The 27,444-nt window shown below is 43.0% G+C and overlaps 1 protein-coding gene across 13 annotated transcripts in view; it reads right to left on the bottom strand.

The window, feature by feature from the left end:
• Rere (arginine-glutamic acid dipeptide repeats) overlaps positions 1-27,444 on the bottom strand; it is a 367,324-nt gene that overhangs the window by 82,098 nt on the left and 257,782 nt on the right. For all 13 annotated transcript variants that reach the window (XM_076565684.1, XM_042272445.2, XM_076565680.1 and 10 more), the window contains one exon: positions 9,353-9,451. In XM_076565684.1, coding sequence (XP_076421799.1) covers positions 9,353-9,451 — 99 coding nt within the window. The remainder of the gene's footprint in view (positions 1-9,352; positions 9,452-27,444) is intronic.

The raw sequence follows: 27,444 nt of genomic DNA, 5'->3' as shown, positions 1-27,444 counted from the left end.
CAAGTGCGGTTTAGGTCTTTACTCAAAAGTGACATTTTACTACCTTAAAGAAAGTTTAGTGTGCTGTCCTGCACTGCATATTACTTTCCTATGCTTTTTTTTTTCCCTCATTAGTACTGAGTTAACATACAACACTTGTCACTCAGTGTTAATTATCTTGCTCAGTAAAATGTCAACCCCATGAGGGCAGGCATATTTGACTATTTTGCTCTGCTAAAGCCTCAGCATATAAAACCATGGCTGCTTGGCTGGATTTCAACCAGTAAGTCCAAATCAGAACTGAACAAACCCTGCAACCCCCTAGCAATCATGGGACTCCCATGCCTATTCATACTGCTAGAGGAGAGACCTTAGCTGTCAGACAGAGGGCTGCAGGAGACGGAGCTGGCGCCAAGTGAGTCCCAGCCTCCTCTCAGGACAGAGCTCTTCTTCTACCTCCTTCCTTTGCCACAACACTGAATTCCCTTTGGCACTCTAAGATGTCTCACCTGTGAAGGACTAAGGCTCTGATGTTGATATACACGGAATGTCCCAAGCACACACATTAAAACTGACTCTGATCTGTTGCTAAGAAACTGAAGAAGAAAAATTCTCTTCGTTTATAAAATATCCACTTTGTCTACTGGAGAACTACATGCAATTTCTCAAGCCCCCTTGTGTCTTGTTCTCATTTTTTAAACGAACAGAGAAAGATGACTGAGTGGTGAGAAGTGTATGCTATCTCCATTTTTTTTTAACATGCCCTTGAAAATGAGATGGAAACTGTGCTTTCAACAGCCCACTGCCCTAGTATTTATGAATCTTTCAAGCTGGAGACATCTGAAGAGGGACATTGTCCCTCTCAAGAAAAAATGAAAAATGTTCTATTAAAAAAAAACCCTTTGATTTAAAATGATTATCCTGAGCTGCAAGGAACAACACAAGGCATGCTCACATTCATCGTGGGGTTACTCTTTCTCCACCTCAGCTCAGCTCTGCTCTGCCTACCTCTAAGGTCCAAACACAAAACACAAACATGCAACACTTATACAGGAAGCCCTGGATGATGACACTATGTATTGCTGGCTTTAAAAGAAAATCAGGTAAAAATATAGCTAGGAGATAATGAGTTTTAGAAAACATTATTAGTGGCCGGGCGGTGGTGATACACGCCTTTAACCCCAGCACTCAGGAGGCAGAGGCAGCCGGATCTCTGCGTTCGAGGCCAGCTTGATCTACAAAGTGAGTTCCAGAACAGCAAGGACTAAACAGAGAAACCCTGTCTTGAAAAACCAAAAAAGAAAAAGAAAACATTATTAGTAACAGAAAATGGAACTGACTTTTGCTTTACAAACGAATAGGGAAAAACACAAAAAAAGAACATTTCTTTGAGCACACTATAACAAGGGAGCCCGGGAAGTAATAAAGCCATGTATGTGGAAGGCAAGGTCTCAGGTGAGTCTAGAGATTTAACCCAGACGCAACTCCAGCTGACATACAAACTGAAATACAACTTAAGAAGACCTCCTTTTAATGCTTGTCCTAGTTCATTTACTCAAGGATCTAAAAAATATTTCTTCTTGTAGCTTGTTAAACAGTAGAATCTTTCTGCAAACTAAGTGACAGAACTGATTGCCTCCCACCATCTTTCTGCACATATAATTGATTTTTAATTTACTGTCTCATTTCCGAAAGGACTTGACAATAAACTCTACTTTATCCACACTATCGACTTCTTTAAACAAGGGTTTGGTTCAAAGACTGATGGGATAACTCCATCACAGGAAACAGTCCAATTTTACTGATACTTGAAATATCAGGTAAATCTTACCTGCATCTACCTTCTTCTTGGTCCATAAGGTCTGGATTTGACTTTGGGTCACACTCAAGCACATACCCAAGCAGTCAGTGTTGTTTCCCACTAGGAAGTAATGGTCAGCATTCATATCTTTGTTTCCAACTCTTATAGCTAAGAACTTAGATGTTCGTCAGAAACAGAACCAATTTAAATCTGGGGGTGGTAATGCCACCTGTAATACCACAAAGGACTTGAAAGTCTGAGGCAAAAGGACTGCCTTTTCTTTTCTTTTCGTTCCTTCTTCCTCCTCCTCTTCCTCCTCCTCCTTCTTCTAAGGTTTATTTTATGTGCATTGGTGTTTTGCCTGCATTCATGTCTATGTGAAGGTGTCGGATCCCCGGAACTGGAGTTACAGACAGTTGTTAGTTGCCATATGGGTGCTGGAAATTGAACCCAAGTCCTCTGAAAGACCAGCCAGTGCTCTTAACCCCTGAGCCATCTTATCCAGTCCCTGAGGACTGCCATTTCTAGATCAGCCTGAGATGCACAGTGTGACCATGTCCAAAAACGAACAAAACAAAATGCAAAAAAAGAAACAGCACCAATTTAGTTTAAAATTGGAGGAAGGGTAGTTAACACAGAGAGAAACCTACATGGTTCATTCTACAATCCCTTCAACAGCTATCATGCACTAAACACAATACACCTGTTTTAGATCATTGCAGTTTCCATGTGAAGGACAGTATTTTTGAGCTTAAAATTCTGGTCAGGATGGATGGCTCAGCAGTTATGAGCACATCTTATTCCTGCAGAGTACCAGGTTTCAGTTTCCAGCACCCACATGGTGGCTCACGACTGACAGTAACTCCAGCTCCAGGGGGATCAGATGCCTTTGGCCTCTTCCAACACCTGTTCTGATGTGCACATACCCATACACAGCTATATTAAACAAAACAAAACAAAACTTTTTTTTTTTCCTAATCAGCTGGACATGGTGGTGCTTGCTTGTCTTTAATCTCAGCAGTAAAGAGATAGAAGCAAGGGGATTTCTGTGAGTTCCAGGCAAGTCAGGGTGACATAGTAAGACCCTGTCTCAAAAAAAATCAGAATTTCAGGGCAGGAGAGATGGCTTAGCGGTTAAGAGCACTGACTGCTCTTCCCAAGGACCCGGGTTTAATTCCCAGCACCCATATAGCAGCTCACAACTGTCTATAACTCCAGTTCCAGGAGACCAGGGGACCTTCACACACAAAACACCAATTAAAGAAAAAAAAAAATCAGAATTTCAAGTTCAGACTTGGTCATGCATGTCTCATTTTCCACATTTAGAAGGCTGAGGCAAGACTGCTGTGTTCAGAGCTGATGGAAGATACACAACATGACTCAATCTCAAAAAAACAACAAAAACTGAGATTCCAATACTATACAGCTCAATTTACATGCACACAACTCTAAGCACATAAAATTAAACTATAGTGTTACAAAACATGTATTCACATAAACCAAGATCAATAGGCAGGTTTAAATAATATTCTAACCACAGGGGAAGGGCATACATTTAAAAGAATAAAATTAATGGATCTATCGTAAATGACATACAGGATGCCCATCCCCAGCATAATTCAGATCACTATGTAAAACATCAACAACTCAGAAAACTGTACCCTCCCTAAAATAAATGCCACACACTAAGGCTTCTGCTGTCTTCAGGATTACGACCTCCCAGTCAAACTCGAGGACGGTGGGGTGTGGCAGCAGCACAGGCGAGCGAACTCTAGGTGGTGAGAACCTCTTCCTCTGCAGCACTGTCCCTTCCTCTTCCTCTGCCTCCACCTCCACAGCCCCCAGCTGCTCTTGGACCTTAACTTTGATTTCGCTGTGAATTCCATTTTCCTCGGCTGCCACAGGAACGGTATATAAAACTCACTGTTATTCCTGCCCCACTAAGCAGCTCTGTCTTCCGGCACATCCTGATGAACAACGAAAACAATGTTTTCTCAAGCAGACACTGCAAAGGGGGAATAACAAAGGCATCTGATGCTGCTGCTGGGGAAGGCCCCACAGAGTTTGGATTCTGTAATTAGGTAATCCTTGGCCAGCTGCACTGCTCACTGGACTACAAATACTCAAGAGAATTAATTTGCTGTGTCATGTCAAATTTGAAAGGAGGCTATTAATGTGTATCTATGATAAACTGAGTTTTAAATGGAAAGGGTTAGATGTTTTCAAGCTTACGAACTTGTGAATGAATCAATCCATACATATGACCAATTAAGGTTTGTCACCACTGTGGATTAACTGTCTTTGGTTAAAAATATCAGCGCTCATTTGCATCTAGGTTGTTCACCTCAATGGATTACAACAAAACTGATAAAATATTTAATGGGAAACATATTTCACAATAAAAGCTACAGTTACCCAAGATGAGATGGAAGCACCCTGCTGTAATATTGTAAGTAACAAAACCTTCATCTTGAGTGACACCTCTTGCTGAAAGACAACTCAACATGAAAACAAAACAAAACACAAATGCAGCCAACAGGACAGGAAGCAAAGGGTGAGAGCACCCAATCTTACAACCTTGCAAGTCAGGCTGAACTCCATGAGGGAAGCGCAGGCCCAGAATTTTAAAAAGAATTCAATTAGCATCCCAGTATTTCCATAATCAACAGCTGAATGCTAATTAGGAGCACAGCAGCAAGTAGCAATGGGACCCCAGCACAATAAGCAACAGCACAGCCATGCCGAGGCCACCAGTGGCTTGCAAGCACAGACAGACAGAATTAGCAAGTACCAAAGCATGGAAGGGTGACTTCATCTGCTTCAACTGGGTGCAGTTCAACCTGGGGCCTTTGTGTTATATTTAAATGTGTTTATCATGTTTAATTAAAAATCCAATAACCTAGGTTTTGTGTATTTAACATACTGATTTGTTTTTATTCCCTTCTTCTCTTCATAATTCCTACTAGTTTGGATGACTTCTTCAGAATCTGTGTAGCCCTGGCTTGTCCTGGAACTCACTCTGTAGACCAGGCTGGCCTCAAACTCAGAGGTCCATTGGCCTCTGCCTCCCAAGTGCGGTAATTAAAGGTGTGCCCCACCACCCCCAGCTGTGCTGGCTAGTTTTATGTCAATTTGACACAGATAGAGTGATCGGAGAGCAGAGAGCCTCAACTGAAAAAATATCTTGATAAGGTATGGCTATAGACAAGCCTGTAGGGTATTTTCTTAAGTACTGATCAATGGGGCAGGGCCCAGCCCACTGTGGGAGGTGCCATCCCTGGGAAGGTGGTCCTGAGTTCTATAAGCAAGCAGGCAGAGCAAGCCATGGGGTCAAGCCAGTAAGTATGCATCATTTCTCCATGGCCTCTGCATCAGCTTCTGCCTCCAGGTTCCTGCCCTGACTTCCTTCAATGATGTACTGTGATGTGGAAGTGTAAGATCTCCTTTGGTCACGGTGTTTCATCACACCAATAGTGTCCCTAACTAAGACACTAGGAGAAGTCTGATTTTAGAGCAACACGATTCACATTAGTCAGCCCCGACTTCACTTCACTTGGAAGCTCATCTCCATGCACCAGGAGAGGGACTGCAGTCTACAGAAGGAGTGGCTGCTCTGCTGCTGCTGACAGAGATGAGGAAGACTAACCTAAAGGCTTTTCTTTAAAAGTCAAAATCCACCCCCTGCATAACTCCAAGACAGGCTTTCACTATCTGACTATCCTGGAACTCACTCTGTAGACCAGCATGGCCTCAAACTCACAAAGATCTGCCTACCTCCTCCACCTACCTGCCTCCTGAGTGCTGGGATTAATGGTGTGCATCACTAAGCCTGGCTCCAAAAGTCAAACATTTAAGGTCAGCTTTGGGAAGCATGTAAAAGTTCTTACATTGATTCCTAAATATCAACCAAGACAAGGTTTAAAGTGCTGGAATCAAGAATTACAGTGTACAGTTTTTGCAAGCTCCTCATTGGGAGATATTATCCTTGCCATCAATAGGTCCTCACCCTTAACAAGTTTATAAGTAGGAAGGCAATCAACTCAGAAGTAAAGGCTGGAGAGATGGCTCAGTGGTTAAGAACATTTGCTACTTTTGCAGAGGAGACCACTTCCCAACAGTACCAGACACCTCAAAACTACCTGTAACCCCAGCTCCAAGGGAATCTGAGGTGCACAGCCTCCAAGAGAACTTGTTTGTATTTAATTTTTATTTAAAAATAAATCTCAACACAAAAACTTTTAAAAAGAGGAAAACAGGCTGGGTGGTGGCACAGGTCTGTCATCCTAGCACCTGGAAGATTGAGGCAGAAGGATCAGGAGTTCAAGGTCATCCTAACCTACATATGGAATTTGAGAGCCTAGGATACACAAAACCCTTCTCAATAAAACAAAAACAAACAAAAAAGAGGAGGAGAAAATAGAGGATGCAGATCAAAAGAGGAAACAATGGTTGCAAAGCAGACAGAGGACTGAGCTCAGCTTCAAGGTATAGTTATGGTCTACTCCACACCAGTGGAGCTCAGCCTTCCTAACGCTGAGACCCTTTAATACAGTTCCTCAGGTTATGGTGACCCCCAACCATAAAGTTATTTTGTTGCTACTTCATAACTGTAATTTTGCTACTGTTATGAATTGTAATGTAAACATCTGACATGCAGCCCTCAAGGTGTTGTGACTCACAGGTTGAGAACCACTGGTTTACACTAAAAGGGCAGAAGCTAGATTCTTCAGGGAGCAGTGACTTGGCAAAGTGAGGACATGCAGGTCACCTTTCTGGCCCAGGTGGGAAACTCTCACCTCAGCACTCAACCATTTTGTGGAGGTCATTTAGGTCCATCTTTAGGTCCATCGGATACCAAGTGTTAGATCAAATTAACATGCTGGAGATAAAGTAAAACCAACCGGAATGTTCCAAGTATATGGAACACCACGAGGGAAAGATAAAGGGAGGTAGGCTTGTACATTTATTTCAGCTTGGACATATTTGTGTGGTTATTCCTTTGATTCCCAGGATGAGAAAATGTGGTGAATTCAACAGAAGGGTCCCATTAACACAACCAAGAGCAGCTGAGGTGAAGAGGGCCTTGACTTGTTGCCACTGTTCAGCTATTCTGATCCAGATGCATCAGAAGCTTCCTAGAACTTATCAATCTTCCAATCACTCCCTCTCTTTCACTGTCCAGGTTTGAGGTTTCCGAGAGCAAAGCTTAGCTTTCACAAACAATGGAACCATTCGATCCCTAAGCTCTGCAAGGGTTGGGTGACAGCCAAAACATTTCTCAAACAAGAAGTAAACATGATAAAAATGAGCCCAAACCAACTTGTGCTTCGGCATTATCCCATACTTGGAATCCTGTTTTGTTTTTCAAAAATGAAGCTGGATTCTTTCTGATGCCCAAGGTTCCTCATCCCCCACCCTTCTGGCTCAAGATCCTAGAGCAGCAGCAGAGCCAGCAAGAAGTGCTGCCGGAAAAGGAAACTGGCTTTCTTCAGACAGAAGAGAGGACTGTTACACACTCTACAGATTCCAGAGGGAACCAAAGGTCACGAGAGAAAGGAGGGGGAGTCAGCGCTGAACTGGTGGGAGGTGGAGCAGTGGGGGGGGGGGCAGCAGGACGACAGCAAGAACTGGAGGAGCAGAAGGTGAGGGAATCCCTGGAGACAAGGTGACAGAAGAGAGGAGAGGTAGGTGCTCGAGACAGCAGGAATGGACGGATGAAGTCATTCGTGCACTTCACTGGCAGGCTGCCCCATGACAGGCCAAAATGGAGGGACGTCTCTGAGAGTGCAGTTCATACAGCAGCTCCATCTTTTCCTCCCCTGTGTCTTCCTCTACAGAGGCTTTTGGAGAATTTAAAATCTTACCAATCAGAACTCTATTTCCTTCCTATAAAAACAGGCTTATGGTAAAAGAGTGTCAGCATGACTTCTCAAAACAACTCAATTTCATGTTTTTTGCCTTGGCCATCGCCTGAACATGGAATTCCTGTGGCTCTAGCCTTCCTTTTGCATGGACCTCACCCTGAAGCCCACTGACTCAGAAAATGTACTTATGGGGCAAATGACATCTCAACCACAGTTCAACAGGCCACACCTGATCTGCCCTTAGGAACCATCTCCTCCCTTCGCCCTCTTTTCACTGGGTCCCAGCCACAACCCTATTTCTTGCACATACCAATCATATTTTTACCAAAGGGCCTAGAATTCTCTTCTCCCTCAAGTCCTTCAGAAAGACTCACTTCTCACTCCACAGTCTTCCTGCCGCAGGTATGTAAGACAGTGCCCTGCCCAGCTGGTCCCAGCCTCATACTATCCTAGCACAGGACCTGGTACACAGTAGGCCTGGAGTAAATACTTTTGCATGAATAAAGACAGCAGGATCAAAGAAGCAGCTTTTTTTTTTTTTTTTTTTTTTTTTTTGGTTTTTCAAGATAGGGTTGTAGTTTGGCTGTCGTGGAGCTCACTCTGTAGACCAGGCTGACCTCAAATCAAAAAACCACTTTCAAACACTCTTCCTTAGCATGCTTTAGAACAATATTGAGAAACTTTCCATGAACTCTGTGTATTTCAATTGCATTTGACCTCAAGGGCAAATGTCAAGCAGTCACTATCAAAGTCACTATGCAAAGGCATAGGAAACCCTGTGAGCTTTTATAGCAACACTTTGTGGTTTATTTTGGTTTTGGTTTTTTTTTTTTGTTTTTGTTTTTGTTTTTCCCCGAGAAAGGTTTCTCTGTGTAGCCTTGACTGTCCTGGAACTTACTCTGTAGACCAGGCTGGCCTCAGAGACTCACCTGCTTCTCAAATGCTGGGATTAAAAGCATGTGCCACCTCCACACAGTTTACAGCAACTCTTTGTACAAGTCAGGGTTGTAGCTTCATAAGATCGGTGGGATGGGAATTGCAGGGTCATGCATCTGTGTTTGTGGGCACCTTTCCCTTCCCATCTCCTTTAGTGTTCAATCAAGTCTATGCTTTGGAAAGACTGCTTTCTGTAGCTTGAGGTCCTATGAGCCCTCAAAATAAATTATTCCAGGTTCTGGTTTAAAACAGGGAAGTCTCATACACTGCCCTGCACCAGCCTTGTTTAGGATGACTGCTAAACTCAGGGAGGGCTTTCTTGGCACCCATGGACCCCATGCTACTAAATCAAATCAAGTCATTCTTATGGCTCCTCCCTTGAATGTGTGATACATCACAGGCACCGCTCGCTGATGGCAGAGAGCAATGCACGGTGTCTTGCTCTATTTGATTCCCTTGAGCCAGGGTCTCTCACTGAACTGAGAGGGAGGCTGGCAGGCAGCAAGCCCAGCAATCCTCCTGTCACCACTCCCACAACTCTCCAGAGTCATAGGTGCACATGCAGTCAGGCCCAGCTTTAAACAAAGCAACAGGGTGCTGGGACTTGAACGCAGGTCCTCATGCTTGTGTAGCAAGGGCTCTTCACAGAACAGCTCTTCCTTTTTACTGGACGGACACCACGGGCACTGTCTTCCCCTTCGGAGCAGGGAAGCTGCACACAAGAACCACCCCAAAGGCCCAGAACACAAAGCACACACAGGTCCATGCTCACCACTTCATCCTCTGTCCAGCACTTCTCGATCAGCTTGGGCACAGGCTTCTTTACCAGGCGCTGCAGGGCTTTGCCAGCATCGTAACTGCTTTCATGTAGCTGAGACGACAATGACCTTAGTTAATTAACTGTACCACATAAGACATGGAGGTAGAGCAACAACTACAAGTCCTATACCTTTATATGTGTCTATCTAGCGATCTATATCCATCGATTTCTAGAGGAACCATGGAAGGGCAATATTTTATTGTAATGTCATGTCATTGGACCACTACCCTCCACTCCTAGCCCCCATCCCAGTTGTTGGGACTGTCCCTCTATGGTACAGGTGTTGACAGTTTGGTTCCCAGCATAATATTCCTGGGAGGATCTATACGGACACAGCACTGCTTTGTTTCCCAGCCAGCAAGGCTTCCTGCCTCACACACCCTTTACTACTGACATGTTATTTCAAGGACAAGCACAGAGGCAACTGGCCAAGCAACCACACACACACAGCAGAGACCTCTCAAGTTGTGGGCAAAATAAACAACCCTTTATCTTCCTAAGGTGACTCAGCTCAGGTATTTGTTAGAGTAATAGAAAGCTGGTCTGCACAGGGAACATTCTGGCAATAAGAAAAGCATCAGGGCTGGCAGTGGTGGTATATGCCTTTAATCCCAGCACATGGGAGATAGAGTCAGGTGGATCTGAATTCAAGGCCAGCCTGGTCTACAGAGAGAGTTCTAAGACATCCAGGACCCTGTCTGAAAAAAACAAAACCAACTAAACAAACAAACAACAACAACAAAAAAAAAAACCCCAAAATACCATAAAACACCAAAGCCAACATCTGTAGAACACAACTGATGTGGTGCTCAGCACATATGGAGCATTCACTGCCTTAGCTAATCCTATGAGAAAGATATACCCTTATGAGATAAGAACTATTGTCATACCATTTCCCAGGTGAGAAAACCATGGCTCTGAAAGATCAGTAAAGATGGTCACCAAGAGGTGGAAGTCAAGACTCAAACCCAGCTAGCAAGCCTCAAGCTCTTGTTCTATTCTTTCTTGTTTATTTGTTTTGATTTTTTCTTCTTTTGGTTTTTTGAGACAGGGTTTCTCTATGTAGCCTTGGCTGTCCTGGAACTCACTCTGTAGACCAGGCTGGCCTCGAACTCACATAGATCTGCCTGCCTCTGCAATCCTAGAGTTGGGATTAAAGGTGTGTAGCATTATGCCCAGCTCTTGTTCCACTCCTGTTCTGTTTCCAGATGAGGTCTCATTCTGTAACCCAGGCTGGTCTTGACCTTGTTCAGCTTTATTACAGTTGTGAGCTGCTGTGCCAACTATTGTGGTCACATCCTTTCTAAAGCACCCCAAGGATAAGCCAGATACTTTTCTAGTCTTTTTAGTGAAGTAATTTACTAAATAATCATTAAAAGGGTCCAAAATACAGACTTCTATGGTGATATTTTATTTGTGCTGAAATGTGATTTTATTTATATGTTAATAAAGTTGCCTGGGGATCAGAGCTAAGAGCAAGACATTTAGCAGAAGTCTGATAGTGGTGGTACATGCCTTTAATCCGATCATAGGGCAGACAGAATCTCTGTGTGTTCAAGGACACAGCCAATCTCAGTACAAACCATAGAGACCTGGAGGTCTGTATAGGCAGGCAGTGACAAGAAGTCATGTGGTTGGGTTAGAACCAATGAGAAGGCAGAACAGAAAGGCAATAAAAAGACAAGACACAGGAAGAAGGTCTCTCTCTCAGGGGAAGGACAGCAGTGAATGGTAAGATAAGGTAGTCTTAGCTCTTGGCTACTGCTCAATCGCTGGGCTTTTAACTCTTTATTTGGCTCTGTGTTTCTTATTTAATAAGACCATTTAGAATTACATCTACAGAATTCCAAAAGACATACTTCTGTAATAGCAGCTGTGACTGAAGAAGCGAGCAGATTCCTTTCCTAGCACAGCTCACCACCCAATTCCCCATCACCAGGCAGTGCTGCAGCCCACTGACTGCTCCTGTTTGGCAAAGGCCTTCTGCGGAGGCCTCTATGTCCCACCTGCTATCAGATGCCGCTGAGAGCCATTGGGAAGAAGGAACTTCCTGCTTAACCCACCCACACCTTGTTGGCTGAAATCTGCCCATCTTCCCATCGCAGCCCCTCCTACACAAGTGCTGTGTGTGAGCCCTTTGCCTCACACAGTCTGTAGCCCAAGATGACCCTCCAGACATACGTGCTAAACTATGGGAAAGAACGAAGGCCTTCAATGAATGTCCTGAGACAGACTCCACCCAAGTTGAAACTTCAGTTTACCCAAACTAATTAAGCTATTATCATTCAGGCTCTGGGGCCTGCCTTCCTCTGGACACATAAAAAGAATAAAATAAAGTCAGATAAAACAAGTAGACATTTGCCACACTCTCTAATAACGAAGACTTTTTCCCCCTTTGGTTTTTCGAGGCAGAGTTTCTCTGTGTAGCTTTGGTGCCTTTCCTGGAACTCACTCTGTAGTCCAGGCTGACCTTGAACTCACAGAGATCTGCCTGCCTCTGCCTCTTGAGTGCTGGGATTAAAGGCGTGAGCCACCACAGCCCAGCTATAATGAAGACTTAATGATATGACAAATAAAACTGAACAGAAAGAAAATTTATATGCCTATTCAATTTACAAAGCACATATTTTAGTGATAATTTAAAATCAAATCAAGTGATCAAATTGAAAATTCTAATAAAAAGCTTGGGTGACTCTAGTGTACGGGATAAGAAGAAGACAGCGTGGAAAAGTATGGACCATGGAGCTGGCTTGCTTAGAGTCAAATCTCAGCACCACCATTTATGAGCAAATAATTCACAAGCGTGTTTGTGAATATTGTGCATGCTAATAAACTTATCTTGGGTCAGAGACAGAGCAGCCACAATATTAAACATAAGGATAGGCAGTGGTAGCACACGCCTTTAATCCTAGCATTCCAGAGGCAGAAATCCATGTGTTCAAGGATACAGACAGGCATGGTGACTCATCACGCCTTTAATCCCAGGGAGTGGTGGTAGAAAGCAGAAAGGTATATAAGGCGTGAGGATCAGAAACTAGAAGCATTTGGCTGGTTAAGCTTTCAGGCTTTTGAGCAGCAGTTCTGCGGAGACCAATTCTGGATGAGGACTCAAGAGGCCTCCAGTTTGAGGAGACAAGACCAGCTGAGGATCCGGCGAGGTTAAGGTAGCTATGGCTTGTTCTGTCTCTCTGATCTACCAGCATTGACCCCAATAACTGGCCTTGGGTTTGATTTTATTAATAAGAACTTTTAAGATTCATGCTACAAGAGTGAGTCTTGTTGGACTGCTTCAGTGAGAGTCTATCTCCAAACTTAAGAGTGGAAAGGGGCCAAGAGTGCATGCTGCTCTGCCAGAGGCCTGACTCAGAGCCCAACACTCATTCCAGGGGGCTCACAACTGCCTAACTCTAGCTCCAGGCTATCCAACATTTCTGATCTCTGTGGGCACCTGTAATCATGTGAACATAGACATATACACATGATTAAAAGTAAAATTTTTAAAATATATTAAAAAAAAACAAAGTGGATAGTAATTGAGGAAGACACATGATGTCAACTTCTGGTTTACATGTACATACAGACACAGACAGGCAGGCAGACAGACAGACAGACAGACAGACACACACACACACACACACCCTGGCCTGGGAAGGGAAAGTCATAAAGAGAGAGAAAGCACTTACTCTCAGGTCAGTTCTGTTTGGTTTCCTTTCTTTAGATAGGATCTCACTAGGTTGACCAGGTTGGCCTCAAATTCAGAGAGATCCATCTATCTTCCTTGCTTCCTGGGTGCTGAGACTAAAGACTAAAGGCACACAGCACCAGGCCTAGCTCTACTCCAATTTTAACTTTTCTAGACTGAAGATTGGTTAATGACGCAGTTTGTAAAATTTGGTGAGTATTCTAGTATAGTACATAGGAAAAATTTTAAACATTAAATCTTATGTGTCTGGGACCAGGAAATTACTCCTAAGAACACACAGCCTCGTCTAGAAGGAAACTGAAATCAAATGTCATTAATCCCTATGACATTCCCGCCTGCCTTGGGGTAAACTAGGAAGAGCTTTTAGCTACAGCTGGAGAAATATAAATGGCTACTGATATGTAGCTGCTGGTTTGCCAGAGAATATGCTGCTGCCTGCACAAGAAAGACCCTCAGCTGACTTCCTGGTGGGGTGCTGAAAAGGGGGGGAGCACGTGGGCGTACTCTCCTCACACCCTTGCATACATGCCTCCATCTGGACATGCTTCAGGCCACATTGGGGCCAGAAGGAATCATGATGGTAGCCTAACCCTCCTTGGCTCTTGGGTTTCTGTGTTCTCAATGGGTAACTGACCTGCTGTTAGCCTAACCTCTTAACATATCCCCATTCCTGACTTCTCCCACTCTAAGCTCAATCAAAACTTAAGAATCAGAATCCATTCTTTCCCAAAACAAACAAATATGGAAAGTCACAAGTGTGAGGTTATTTGCCAAAACGATGAACATTTCTAGAAAGAATACAGCTTTGGCCTGCCACTACGCCGCATCCCAATGTGACAAGCTGGTACAATAGACAGAATAAATGGCTGTTTGGCATGCCCTCTTCTGAGGGAACCACAAGGACACAACCTTCTTTTTTAAGAATATCATTTATTTCAATACATGTATGTGTATCTCAGAGGCATGTGTGTCTGTTTGTGCATGCACGTAAATGCATGCACCCATGGAAGCCAGATTCCTTAGAGGGGAGTAACAGGTAGTTGAAATATGTCTGACATGGAAGCTGCAAGCCTTCTGCAAGAGCAGTACATGCTCTACAGTCACTGAAGGATACCATCTTTTTGCTTTGTTTTGTTTTGTTTTTTTGTTTTGTTTTGTTTTGAGACAGGGTTTCTCTGTGTGGCCCTGCCTGTCCTGGATCTTGCTCTGTAGACCAGGCTGGCCTTGAACTCACAGGCTCTGCCAGCCTCTGCGTCCTGAGTGCTGGGATTAAAGGTGTGCCCCTGGAGCAGAGGTGCCATCCTAGTATAACAATCGATCACATCCAGTTGCCAGGAATCCTATCTGAGAAAGCTCAGGCAGGGTGAATGGTAGTTTCCCATCTTGAAAAAGTATCATTGTTCCCTTATCCATGAAAGAAAGCTTCCAAGACTTTTAGTAGACACCTGAAATAGAGGGTGGTACTTACATACACCAGGTGTTTCCCAAAATATTCACATGAATGATAAAGTTTAACTTTAAAAAAACACACTAAGAGATTAATAACCACTTAAAAAAAATAGAATAGTTACAACAGTAGACCATAAAAAAGTTGCATGACATCTAAGAATTATTTCTGGAATTTTTCATATAATTAAGAAGTCATTTTATGTTATGTATAGCATTATAATTTACATGTTAAATAACACTAGAATAATTTAATTTAAGGGATTTATATATTTTTATGTGTATGAGTGTATCTATGTAACCATGTGCATGCCTGGTGACCATGGAAGCCAGAAGAAGGTGCTGGACTCCCTGGAACTGGGATAACAGACATGTGTCAGGCACCATGCGGGCACTGAGAATTGAAGGCCGTCCTCTGAAAGGCCACCAGTGCTCTTAGCTGTTGAGCATCTCCCTAGCCCTGTGTCACACAGTTTTAAACACAAGAGAAGGAAAACTATAGGTACACACCTTCCACCCACATATGAACACATCTGATAAAAAACAAAATCATTTTTGCCGAGTAGGTCAGCCATTGGTAAGTATTTGAACTTACAGAGATATCTGCCTGCCTCTGCCTCCTGAGTGCTGAAATTAAAGGTGTGCCACCATCGCCCAGCTTATTTTTTTTTTCCTTTTATTTTATTTTACAATACCATTCAGTTCTACATATCAGCCACGGGTTCCTCTGTTCTCCCCCCTCCCACCCCCTCCCCTTCTCCCCAGCCCACCCCCCAATCCCACCTCCTCCAGGACAAGTCCTCCCCCGAGGACTGCAATCAACCTGGTAGACTCAGTCCAGGCAGGTCCAGTCCCCTCCTCCCAGACTGAGCCAAGCGTCCCCGCATAAGCTCCAGGTTTCAAACGGCCAACTCATGCAACGAGCACAGCACTCGGTCCCACTGCCTAGATGCCTCCCAAACAGATCAAGCCAATCACCTATCTCACTTATTCAGAGGGCCTGATCCAGCTGGGGGCCCCTCAGCCTTTGGTTCATAGTTCACGCGTTTCCATTGGTTGGCTATTTTTTTTCAATAAAATAAAATTGAAATTGAGTAAATCTGAAATTTATTATAAGCCACAGTCATCCTAGGGACCTCCATGCTATATATATAGCCTCCAAGGTTCTATGGGTTGTGGTCTGATTGTTCTTTATTTTATATCTAGAATCCACTTATGAGTGAGTACATACCATGACTGTATTTCTGGGTTTGGGTTACCTCACTCAGGATGATTTTTTCTAGTTCCATCCATTTGCCTGCAAATTTCATGCTTTCATTGTTTTTCTCTGCTGAGTAATACTCCATTGTGTATATGTACCACATTTTTTTTTTCATCCATTCTTCCATTGACAGGCATCTAGGCTGTTTTCAGGTTCTGGCTATTACAAATAGTGCTGCTATGAACATAGCTGAGCATGTATTTTTATGGTATGAATCAGCATTCCTTGGGTATATGCCCAAGAGTGGGATGGCTGGGTCTTGAGGTAGTTCGATTCCTAATTTTCTGAGAAACTGCCATACTGATTTCCACAGTGGTTGTTCAAGTTTACATTCCCACCAACAGTGGAGGAGTGTTCCCTTTGCTCCACATCCTCTCCAACATTGATTGTCATTGGTGTTTTTTGATCGTAGCCATTCTGACAGGTGTAAGGTGGTATCTCAGAGTCGTTTTGATTTTCATTTCTCTGATGATTAAGGATGTTGAGCATTTCTTTAAATGTCTTTCAGCCATTTGTGATTCTTGTTTTGTGAATTCTCTGTTTAGCTCTTTAGCCCATTTTTTAATTGGACTGTTCAGTGTTTTGATGTCTAGTTTCTTGAGTTCTTTATATACTGTGGAGATCAATCCTCTATCAGATGAGGGGTTGGTGAAGATCTTTTCCCATTCTGTTGGCTGTCTTTTTGTCTTATTGACTGTGTCTTTTGCCCTGCAAAAGCTTCTCAGTTTCGAGAGGTCCCATTTATTAATGGTTGTGCTCAGGGTCTGTGCTGTTGGTGTTTTATTTAGGAAATGGTCTCTGGTGCCAATGTGTTCAAGAGTGCTTCCTACTTTCTTTTCTATTAAGTTTAGTGTAACTGGATTTATGTTCAGGTCTTTGATCCACTTGGACTTGAGTTTTGTGAATGGTGACAGATATGGATCTATTTGTAATCTTTTACATATTGACATCCAGTTATGCCAGCACCATTTGTTGAAGATACTTTCTTTTTTCCATTGTATAGTTTTGGCTCCTTTGTCAAAAACCAGGTGTTCATATGTGCATGGATTAATGTCAGGGTCTTCAATTCAATTCCATTGGACAATATGTCGGTTTTTATACTAGTACCAAGCTGTTTTTATTACTATAGCTCTATAGTAGAGTTTGAGGTCAGGGATGGTGATGCCTCCAAGGGTTGCTTTATCATATAGGATTCTTTTAGCTATCCTGGGTCTTTTGTTTTTCCATATGAAGTTGAGTATTTTTCTTTCCAAGTCTGTGAAGAATTATGTTGGGATTTTGATGGGGATTGCATTGAATCTGTAGATTGCTTTTGATAGGATTGCCATTTTTACTATGTTAATCCTACCTATCCATGAGCATGGGAGATCCTTCCATTTTCTGATATCTTCTTCAATTTCTTTCTTTAGAGATTTGAAGTTCTTATCAAAAAGGTCCTTCACTTGTTTAGTTAGTGTTATTCCAAGGTATTTTATATTATTTGTGGCTATTGTAAAGGGTGATGTTTCTCTGCCCAGCTTATTTTTAATTTTTAACATTCATTTATATATGGGTAAGAGGGAGAGGAGGGAGGGAGGGAGGGAGGGAGGGAGGGAGGGAGGGAGGGAGGGAGGAACTGGGGTGGAGGGCAAGAGGACAGATGCTACAGAGGCCCGTGGAGGTCAGAGGACAGCTTGCAGGAGCTGGTTCACTCTGCTGTGTGGTTTCAGTTCAGGCGGTCATCTTGAAAACAAGAACTTTTACCTAAACGTCTCACTGCCTAGGTTTCAATTGTTTTAAAGGTAATTAAATAGATAGAACATAGATATAGTTCTTTTTTACTATGATTATTTTATTTGTGTGTGTATATTTGTGTATGTCTACACCATGTGCAAGAAGGTTCTTGCAGAGACCTGGTGAGGGCATCAGAGCCCTTGAAGCTGGAGAGGTGGTTTTGAGCCACATGATATGCATGCTAGGAAAAATATTCTGGTCCTAGGCAAAAGCAGCAACTATTCATTCATTCACATTCTCTCTCTCCCTTTCCCGCCTCTCTCCTCTGTGTAGCCCTGGCTCTCCTCAAAGTCATAAGCAGTCACTACTCTTAACTGCTAAGCCATCTCTCCTGCCTCCAGGTTTCCAATTTTCAACACCTGATCAGGACTACTGGGCTACAGCTGTTCAGTGAGGACAGACATTCATGGCAGGCCTCTCACTATTACTAGAGAAAGCTAGGCAAAAAAACCCAGCAAGACAGTGGGAAACCCTCAATCATCCTACAGCTTCATTCTGCAGTCATGGAAAGGCAATCAAAGCAGGATAATTAAACATTTCTGGCCATTTTGTAGCCTAGCTAGATAGATAAGATCTGGGATTAAATGCAATTTTCATGGAAAACACAGAGAACTGTGTATGTTTTGGAACTACTTTAAAAAAAAAAAAAGACTCTGCATAAGACAGGGACCACAAACTAGCACCATAACTCAACTTTCCAATCTTTGAAAGCAAGTGAGGGTAGAGGCACCTGCCACCCCCCTACTAAAGCAGTGTGTGTGTGGGGGGGTGCCATAAGTTTTTGGTTGTTTTGTTTTAGTGTTGTTGGTTTTTCAGCCAATGAATTAGGATTTAAGGATAGGGATTTGGTAACAAAGTGGGGATCCTTCATGAATCTACCAGCTTTCATATGGTTCCATCATAATTCGCTCTTTCTAGTCAAGTGTCCTGTGGGCCCTGGATTGCCCACAGGCTTGGCCAAGATTGTCTACTCCTTCATTCTGGCACACTTGTCAAGGAACACACATAAACCCTTCCTCTGGGGCCTAGGCACTGAGCAATTCTCCATGCTAGCCACCGAGACGTGCGGTGAAAGACAGGCCTGTACAAGCGGCTGCTTAAAACCAACGGCAGTTCTAGCAACACCTGGCTTGCTTCCGCTCTAACAAAAGTAACCATTCTGTTGAACCACAGAGCCAAAGACTGTGTAACCTGGCACCTTCCCGCAGCTGAACAGAAACCTGCCACAGACTCCCTCCAACGCTTCTGTAGCTTTGCAGGAAAGACACAGAACCCAAAGCAGGGTCACACTCTTTAAAAAAAAAAAAAAAATGTATGATTGTTTGCCCATGGAGTCCAGAAGAGGGCATCAGATCCCTTGGAGCTGGAGTTACAGATGGTTGTGAGCTACTGACAGGTGGGTGCTGGGAAAGGAACTCAGATCCTCTGCCAACCAAGAGCAGTTAAATGTTCTTAACTTCTGAGCCATCTCTGCAGCCCCTAGAGTCATACTTTTGTTACCAGGTCTACCCCGAACTGTGGACTGGACATTTTCACTTGTCAAATGGGCACATTATCAGCCCTCAACTTGTCATGAAACAGTGGGAAGCTTTACATGAGACAAAGCATCAGGATCCTATGAGACTTAGGACAGTTCTAAACCCTACAATGGTTTCTCCACTGGCAGTGACATTTTAGACGCATGGTTCAGGCTGTTCAGGGGCTCACTATAGCCCCTGACCCTTCCTGATTAGCAGTGAGGAAGCTCATGCCACAAGAAGAAAAACACATTTCTGCATAATTGCCTAAGTTAAATGTGCTTCTCTTACCCTGCCCAACAAATCATCCCTTGCTTATTACTTTCTATAATTTAATATATATAAGTGCTTTACTGGCAAGCCTCTCAAAAGAATAAATAATACTTAATGACTGCCTACAGTTTAATTAACTCATGATTGAACTTCTCATGGACTGCCATAAACATTAAATTACACCCTTCCTCAAAGCTGCCATGCATAGAAATCTTAACTCTCTTGCCTCAACAATTCTCAAATCTCAGCAACTGTCTGTTGGACATAGAGGTGAAAGAATCAGCCTTAATGCCTGGTTATAAAGTATGCTATTTTACGGAGCAAGGATGAGGTCTTAATTTAAGTAAGACTGAAAATGTGCACCATGTCAGAGCACCTCATTTACATTACAGCAGTCATTAAACATCTCTGGGGCTCTGGCTGCCTCATTAGCATAAACTCAGGACTACCACAATGTTTCCAGTTTCTGCTCTGGCTTCTCACAGGAGCTGCCATTTCTGTCTGCATGGTGTTGCAAATAAATTTTCCCTTTGGCATGGCTCAGCTGTCAGGCACCTCTACTCTATAATGAACCCATGAATTACATCTCCCTGCTCTGACATCTCTGGTCTCACACATCAAAATATTGTTCTTCAATTGTAATTTATAACTTAATTTAAATGTCCCTTTTCCTGTGACCTTTTTAGATCAAATGGCAGTGCATCTGGCAGTCTCTACCTTTTACAATTACAGCTATTAGGGTAACTGTAGGGAAAGCCTCTCTAAGGCAGACTGCTTTCAAGTTGAATGTTTAATAAGTGTGGTCTATTAAGAACAGTGTAAGATTAGAGTTTTCTGCTATCCAAAATATGCTATACACACAGCAAGACACTGCCAAAATAACTCGGAATGAGCAGCAGGATATGGACCTTATAATTTTTGTATCCATTTTAAAAATTATAAATCATTTCTTTGTGTGGATGGTGTTTTGTGTGTGAGTGCACATGTGGAGGTCAGAGGACAGCCTGCAGTGCAGTGGTCAGTGCCCCCTTCTACCAGGTGGATCCCAGGGCGCAAACTCAGGTTGGAAGGTTTGGCAGCAGTCAATTCACCTGCTGAGCTATCTCACCAGCCTGTTTTGTGTACGTTACTATTAACATAAAAAAGACTTTGTCAAAATCTGTCAAAGATGTTTAAAAAAATATCTCACCGCTGGGCAGTGGTGGCACATGCCTTTAATCCCAGCACTTCCTGTCTCGAAAAATTGTAAACAAACAAACAAAAAAATCTCCCTCTCCCTAACCATGATTAAGAGACTTCATTAATAACTCTAACATCAGTAAATCGAGTAGCACAAAGTATGATACATATATAATATATAAAATACATACACGTCAGAAAGCTACAGTGAAAATGTAAGCACCTGACTTGCGAGGGGTGGTGGTGCAGAGCTATGAGCCCAGCACTTGGGAGGCAGAGGAGCTCTGTGAGTTCACGGCCATAGTCTTAAAACAACCACCACCACTAAGCCAGGTGTGGTGGCGCACCTTTAATCCCAACACACAGGAGGCAGAGACAGAAAGATCTCTGTGAGACTGAGGCCAGCTTGGTCTATAAAGAGTTACAGGACAGCCAGGAAACCCTTGTCTTGGAAAACAACTAAACAAAAAAGCAAAAAACCCTACAAGCACAGTATTCATTTTATTTGATCACTGGTCCATCAAATATTGCTATTTAGTTACCACTGCAACTAAATTTGTCTAAATATACTAATAGGAACAAAGAAACAAGGGCAAAAACAAGAATTTAACTGCTTAGAAAAAGCTTGAGAGAAAGGTATTGTTAATTTTTCACAAGAAAATAGAGTCCCTGGACATCCCTCCTACTGTCATGTTTGGAGTAAACTCAATGCCCTGTGCACACAAGGCCAGTGTTCTCTAACTGCTACATAGGTATCCCTCTACCCCAAGTCATTCTACCCCAAGTCATTTTCTAAATAATAACAAGGTCTCAGAGTTATGCTAGTCCTTACAGTTACACAGAAAAGTGGCAGGGCAGCACATATCGTTCAAGCATCACTTTTAGTAGCCACTGGCTTGCTGCAGGCCATTCTGATAGGAAGCAACAGTGCAGGGGTTTAACATAAATCTACATTCCAGGAAGAATGTGTGTCACAACCCCAGGCCTATAGCACTCAACTGTGGACAATCTGGTGGCGATGATGGGCACACGGCCCTTCATCTGCGGTAACACAGCGAGCACATCCCTCCTGTTCTGGACCTGGGCCTTGGAGCTGAGGATGGGTAACGGAAGCAGACAATCAGCAGAGATGAGAAAGGATCCACCAAAACCAGGGGTAAATGCTAGCTCAGATAGGATAAGAATGCTGAGTCGCTCCAGAGTAGGCTTTTAAAGTCTAGTCATCAGTGCAGCCCAACCAACCCTGCCTGTCCTTAATGAACAGAAACAACCAAACAAAGCCCATATTCTTGGGAGGAGGTAAAATTAGCAGCAATACATACGGGCAACATCTCTAGGCTCTCTGCTGAGTCACGGCTCCTTCCTAAGCACTACTGTGTCTGGAAGCAAGCCCGTCACCATCTCTTACTAAGGGTCTCTGAGGACTCTCTAGACTCACAGGAAGAAGCAGAGCCAGCAAAAAGAGTCCAAGAGCAAGATTTAAAGGCAACATTCCAAAAGAGCCTAGGCAAGCCACTTCAAAGAGTCAAGGAGTCGTGGTAAATGACCTCTACACATCTTGGCTGAGGTGAACCATCTGCCTGTTTAGAGGCTCTGTCTGCAGTCTCAACACCAACACAAACACCAAGAAAAGCCTGAGGCCAAGACCCAGGTGAGGAGTTGGGTGGAAGACTCTGCACCAGACTGGCCCCTGGCTGTGGCTTGATTGAAGAGCTCTTGAAGTCTGGCTTCTGTGCTTAGTTACTTAGGCCCCAGCTCCCTGCCCTGACATACTGCCACCACTGCAATTAAACCTCTTATTTTCTTGGCTGCAGAAAGAAGTGAGAACCCACTTTGAAAGACTGTTTAGAGTAGGTATCGTCCATTATTCCTGACACTAAAAAATTACTCAATTAAGGACAGCTGACTAGAAGGGAGGGGGTGGGACAGGTCAAAAGCATCATGGGAATGGAAGAACTCAGGACATGGATTTTCACTTAAGGCTCTACTAGTCACATGATTGGCCCTGGAAGTGCCCCTGCTGTTAACTAAGCACACAAGCCAGATTTCAAGAGCTCAGGGGAGAGACCAGCTAGAGAGCTCAAGAGGCAGGTAAGAGAGAATTGAGAGTAGAGAAACAGAGAACCCTGCAATCTGGTAGGAGACCGGAATTGGAGAATGGGAGCCCTGTATTTTTCTAGCCACAACAGGAGGTGTGGAAGGCGACTTTTAGAATTTGCCAAATTTTCACATTCCATCACTTCATAAGATGTTGCTGAAAGACAAAGCCAGAGGATCTCCTGAAATAATAAATGCGTGGTAATAATATTAACACATTAATTCAAACCTAGGCCACACTCTTGGAACAAAACCCTTGACACGGCTGCTTCCCTTACTGCTTCCCTCAGCACAGGCGGCCTTAGTCTCCAGTCTCTTGACAGCTGGAAGTGCACAGCCCTGACCTTTACAGAAAATTCTGAGGAGGTTATCACTTACACATTTAATATGCATATAGATTTGTTTCTCAGGAACAAATCTATCCTGCTTCTCGCATATGAGTTCGGCAACACAATACTAGATCCTAACACTAGATCCTAAGGGGAAAAGGGCTCCTGAAAACTCAGTGAGTGACTGCTGAGGATTCAAGGCTCAGGACACAGGACAGATGTAACTGGCCATCAAGAAATGCTCTGGCAGGCTCAGGAGTCCAGACTATGTATGAGACTTTCCGAATGATGACTTGCCAAGAGAGAAAGGTCCACATCTATGCACAAGTAGAATGGTTCTGGACCATAGGTAGACATGAAAACACATGTGCAACTACTCCTAGCATTCTCAAAGCTTTGAAAACAAGCAGGAAAAAAAAAAATCCAAATGTGGGCACAAAGATACAGGGTAACATCAAGGTATCACAGCTGTATCTACCTGGTGTGGTAAAGGAAATCTACTCATAAAATGTATTCTGCTCCAGAAAAGGCCTGACTGTGGTAGTTAGACTGATAAGATAAAAGGGAGATTTTTGAATCTACTTTTAAAAAGAAACTACTTGTTTTAAGTAGAATAAGGAATGAAAAATTTTATCTGAATTTGTCAAATGATAATGCACTGGACATTGTTAATATATATAAAATGGAGGTTTTTGTCTGAATCTGTCAAATGTTAATGGACTAGACATTGTTAATGTAATTCTTGACTGTATATATTATATATACTTACTAGATATAGTTTTTCTTTTATTAGTTATAAGCTTATTTTCATTTTAGACAAATATATTGTGCATCCTAATAAACTTATCTGGGGTCAGAGAACAGAATAGCCACTAGATACAGAGGCCAGAAAATGGTGGCACACACCTTTAATCTTAACATTTCAAAGGCAGAGATCTGCCTGGATCTCTGTGAGTTCAAGGCCACACTGCAAGCAGCCAGGCATGGTGACTCACGGCTTTAATCCCAGGAAGTGATGGCAGGAAGCAGAAAGGTCTATGAGGTGTGAGGACCAGGAACTAGAGCCTATTCAGCTTTTTAGGCTTTTGAGTAGAGTCTGGTATAGTGGTGCACACCTACAACCCAAGCATTTGGGAAGTGGAGGCAGGAGGATCAGCAGGCACTGAAGTCACCCTCAAGGCTATACTTCAATTTCCATCCAGGCCAGTCTGTTCTCCAGGAGACTTGTCCCAACTTCCCTACCAACCTTCTGAAGTCCTAAAAAGAAATGGGTAAAAAAAACAAAACAAAACAAAAAAAAAAACACTTGATGGTGGCTCATATGGAAAAGCAGAGCTGGAGCTCAGACTGTGGGGAGCCGTGTGAGGAGGAACACAAACAGAGCCCAATGAGACTCTGAATGACAGCAATCCAAAACTCAAGGCAGGCATGTCCCACTGGTTTTAATGTGGGTGGCCATGATTCTCCCCCTACCCCCATCCACCTCAGAGAAACCAATCCAACTAAAGGAACAAGACATTAAAGAATTAAAAGCTAAAATCCACCCTCATTTAGGTGAGACCAAAGTACACCATATATAAATTTACGTGAAAATGTCATTACCTGGAACTTTAGAACTAAGTTGGACTACAAAAGGAGTCATGTTAGTAAATATCTTTTTCTCTATTTATTCATTTGTTTGTTTAAGTTTTGCCGATTGGGTCTCACTCTGGCCTCAAACTGCTGACCTCTCTGCCTGTCTCCAGAATGTTGTAATTATAGACATGTGTACTTCCAAGCCAGACCATGACAGTAAATTTCGATCCATTTCATTTGTAAAGCCACAGCTCACTAGGTCCCAAGTAAGTGGTCCAAGCACAGCCTATGGAAGAGGCAGAAACGGACACACAGTTATTCTGACAACCCTTGGAGAAGGGCTTGGCTACACCACAAACCTCAACTGCAAAGCCGCTGTCCACAGCTCCTGCAAAGCGGTAATTAGCAGTACAGCCCGCACACACTGAAACCATGGCACTGTGTAAGTAGAAGCTTGTCGAGATTGATGTATATGAGCTACTGTCCTGAAATTTATGGGATTTCCATAATAAGAAACATATAGCTTATCAATTTTATCAACTTTTTCCATTCCCTTTTCAACAACAAAACAACACCCCCAGCCCCTCAAACCCTGCCATAACCCAAGTCAGCAAACACTAACCACTTCATTAATGTTGCCTTGTGTGGAAAGGGCAGCACTACCAGTGAATGCCCACAGAATCAAAGCAAGAAGGAGCTGCTCACAGACTGTCACAAAGGGGCCTCCTCCCGTGAGTGCCCAGTTGGGACTGAGAAATGTTCATTCCCTAAATACCAACAAGCACCGCAAGCTAACACAGGTCAGGAGACACCAACGCAGCCCACTTACGATGAACAGATGGAAATTCCCAAGACAAGTCCTAGAGAGACAGTTTTCAGAGTACAGGGGGGCAAATGAGATGAAGGGTCTTTGCAGTCAGCTCATTTGCATATTCATAACACCGAGTTCTATACGATCAGCTCTGATACAGAATTGAGCCTGATTAGTTTCTTCAACCATACAAACATTTAGCTTTTCTCTACCATGTACCAGGCAGCAGGGTAGGGCTGAGAAAACAAGATGATTAATACCTGATAGTTAACAAATTGTTGTTACCGATCAGAGATGAAAAGCCATTCAACTACAGGGAACTCTGAATCCTTTGTTGGAGATGTGGGTGTGCATAAATAAATAAGCAAACAAACTGAATATTTAAAAAGCTTGATCCAAATCTAACAGCCACCCATATTTCAGGGAATAAAACTGTCTGGATTGAGGTGATTATAAATTTTACTTATATAAGTAAAAACCAAACAGATGCTGAGTGCCGCAAGAAAAGGTAAACATAAAAATGGCAACAATTACTCAGAGAAGTAAAATTTAATTTTACTAATGGAAGAAAATTGAGCCCCAACAGTGAAATACAGTATTGACTTAATAAAAATAATTTAGCATAATAAAAGATCTGTTTTGTAAGTGGGCAGCCAGCAGAGATGGCCAAATCAAACCCATCAGGGTAAGAAGGCTGTTCTGTGCTTCATGACATCAAGTTTATCAATTACTCACCAGCTGATGGTACAGGTGCACCTAGCCCATCTGCACCAAAAGTTTACACTACTTGGATCCCATATAGACGTGTTTCTAAAGATAAAACTGTAACCTAACAATCCTGTATTACAGAGCTCACAATTTAAGCAACATAAGCAGCTCATGGTGACTCACACCTGTAACACTGTCAGACCGGATAGTCAGACAAGAACAACAGAAACACACAAAACAAGGGAGCTACTTCAAAAACTCTCTAGGCAAGATTCAAAATAAGAAGCTAGAGAAAGATGGACAAGAGCAAGAGAAAGCTGGAGAGCCTATGAGAGCATCAGACACAAGAGACATCAAGACAAAAGTTATTACTGGACACAAAGAGCCCGCCCCTCAAAGATGCAAGAGCCAATACACAAATACTACAAAGGTGCATGCGCCTACCACCACCACCTCAAAAACATGCTGTAAAAATAAATAGGGCCTAGTGAGTAGGTAGCGGAAACAGCTAAAATGGTGACTGTTATTCAGATCGTCCATACTATACTGATTATGCAGCTATCAGTTATGAGACAGAGCCAGAAGACAATGTGCTAGTCAGTTCTCTCCTCCTCTATGGATGCCAGGGACAAACCCTTGGGTCATCAGGTTTGGTGGGAAATGTCTTTACCCACTGAACAGCATCTCCAGGCCCTAGTACCTCACTTTTAACACCCCCTCCCCCCCTCCACAAACACACACACACAATAACTGTGGAGTTACAAATACACGAAGCATTTTAGTCAATATAAATAACATGCCAAATGAGGAAACAAACTACAAAAGATTGAAATCTTGGGGCTAGAAGGATAGCTTAATGGTTAAGAGAATGTATTGCTCTTCCAGAGGACCTGAGTTCAAGTCTCAACACCTATATCTTCTGACATGTGGATCCCAAGAATCAAACTAAGGTCACGGGGCTTGGCGGTAACTCCTTTACCTACTGAAGCAGCTCTTAGATCCTACTTAATCCTTTTAAAACTTTTCATGAATAAATATTAGGTTCTCATGACTTTACTAGGAAATGTTTAGTTCTTAAAAATGTTTAGCAATAAGAGTTTACAGACTCGCCGGGCGGTGGTGGCGCACGCCTTTAATCCCAGCACTCGGGAGGCAGAGCCAGGTGGATCTCTGTGAGTTCGAGGCCAGCCTGGGCTACCAAGTGAGCTCCAGGAAAGGCACAAAGCTACGCAGAGAAACCCTGTCTCGAAAAACCAAAAAAAAAAAAAAGAGTTTACAGACTCATCAATATGTTATAAAAAATTGAACACAAAATATACTTTGGCATCAATCAGGAATCTTTATATGAACTTCTTTAACAAAAATATTAACA

Source organism: Peromyscus maniculatus, chromosome 2 (genome assembly GCF_049852395.1).
Source record: "Peromyscus maniculatus bairdii isolate BWxNUB_F1_BW_parent chromosome 2, HU_Pman_BW_mat_3.1, whole genome shotgun sequence".
NCBI lineage: Eukaryota > Metazoa > Chordata > Mammalia > Rodentia > Cricetidae > Peromyscus > Peromyscus maniculatus.
This window is presented reverse-complemented; position numbering and strand designations above follow the sequence as displayed.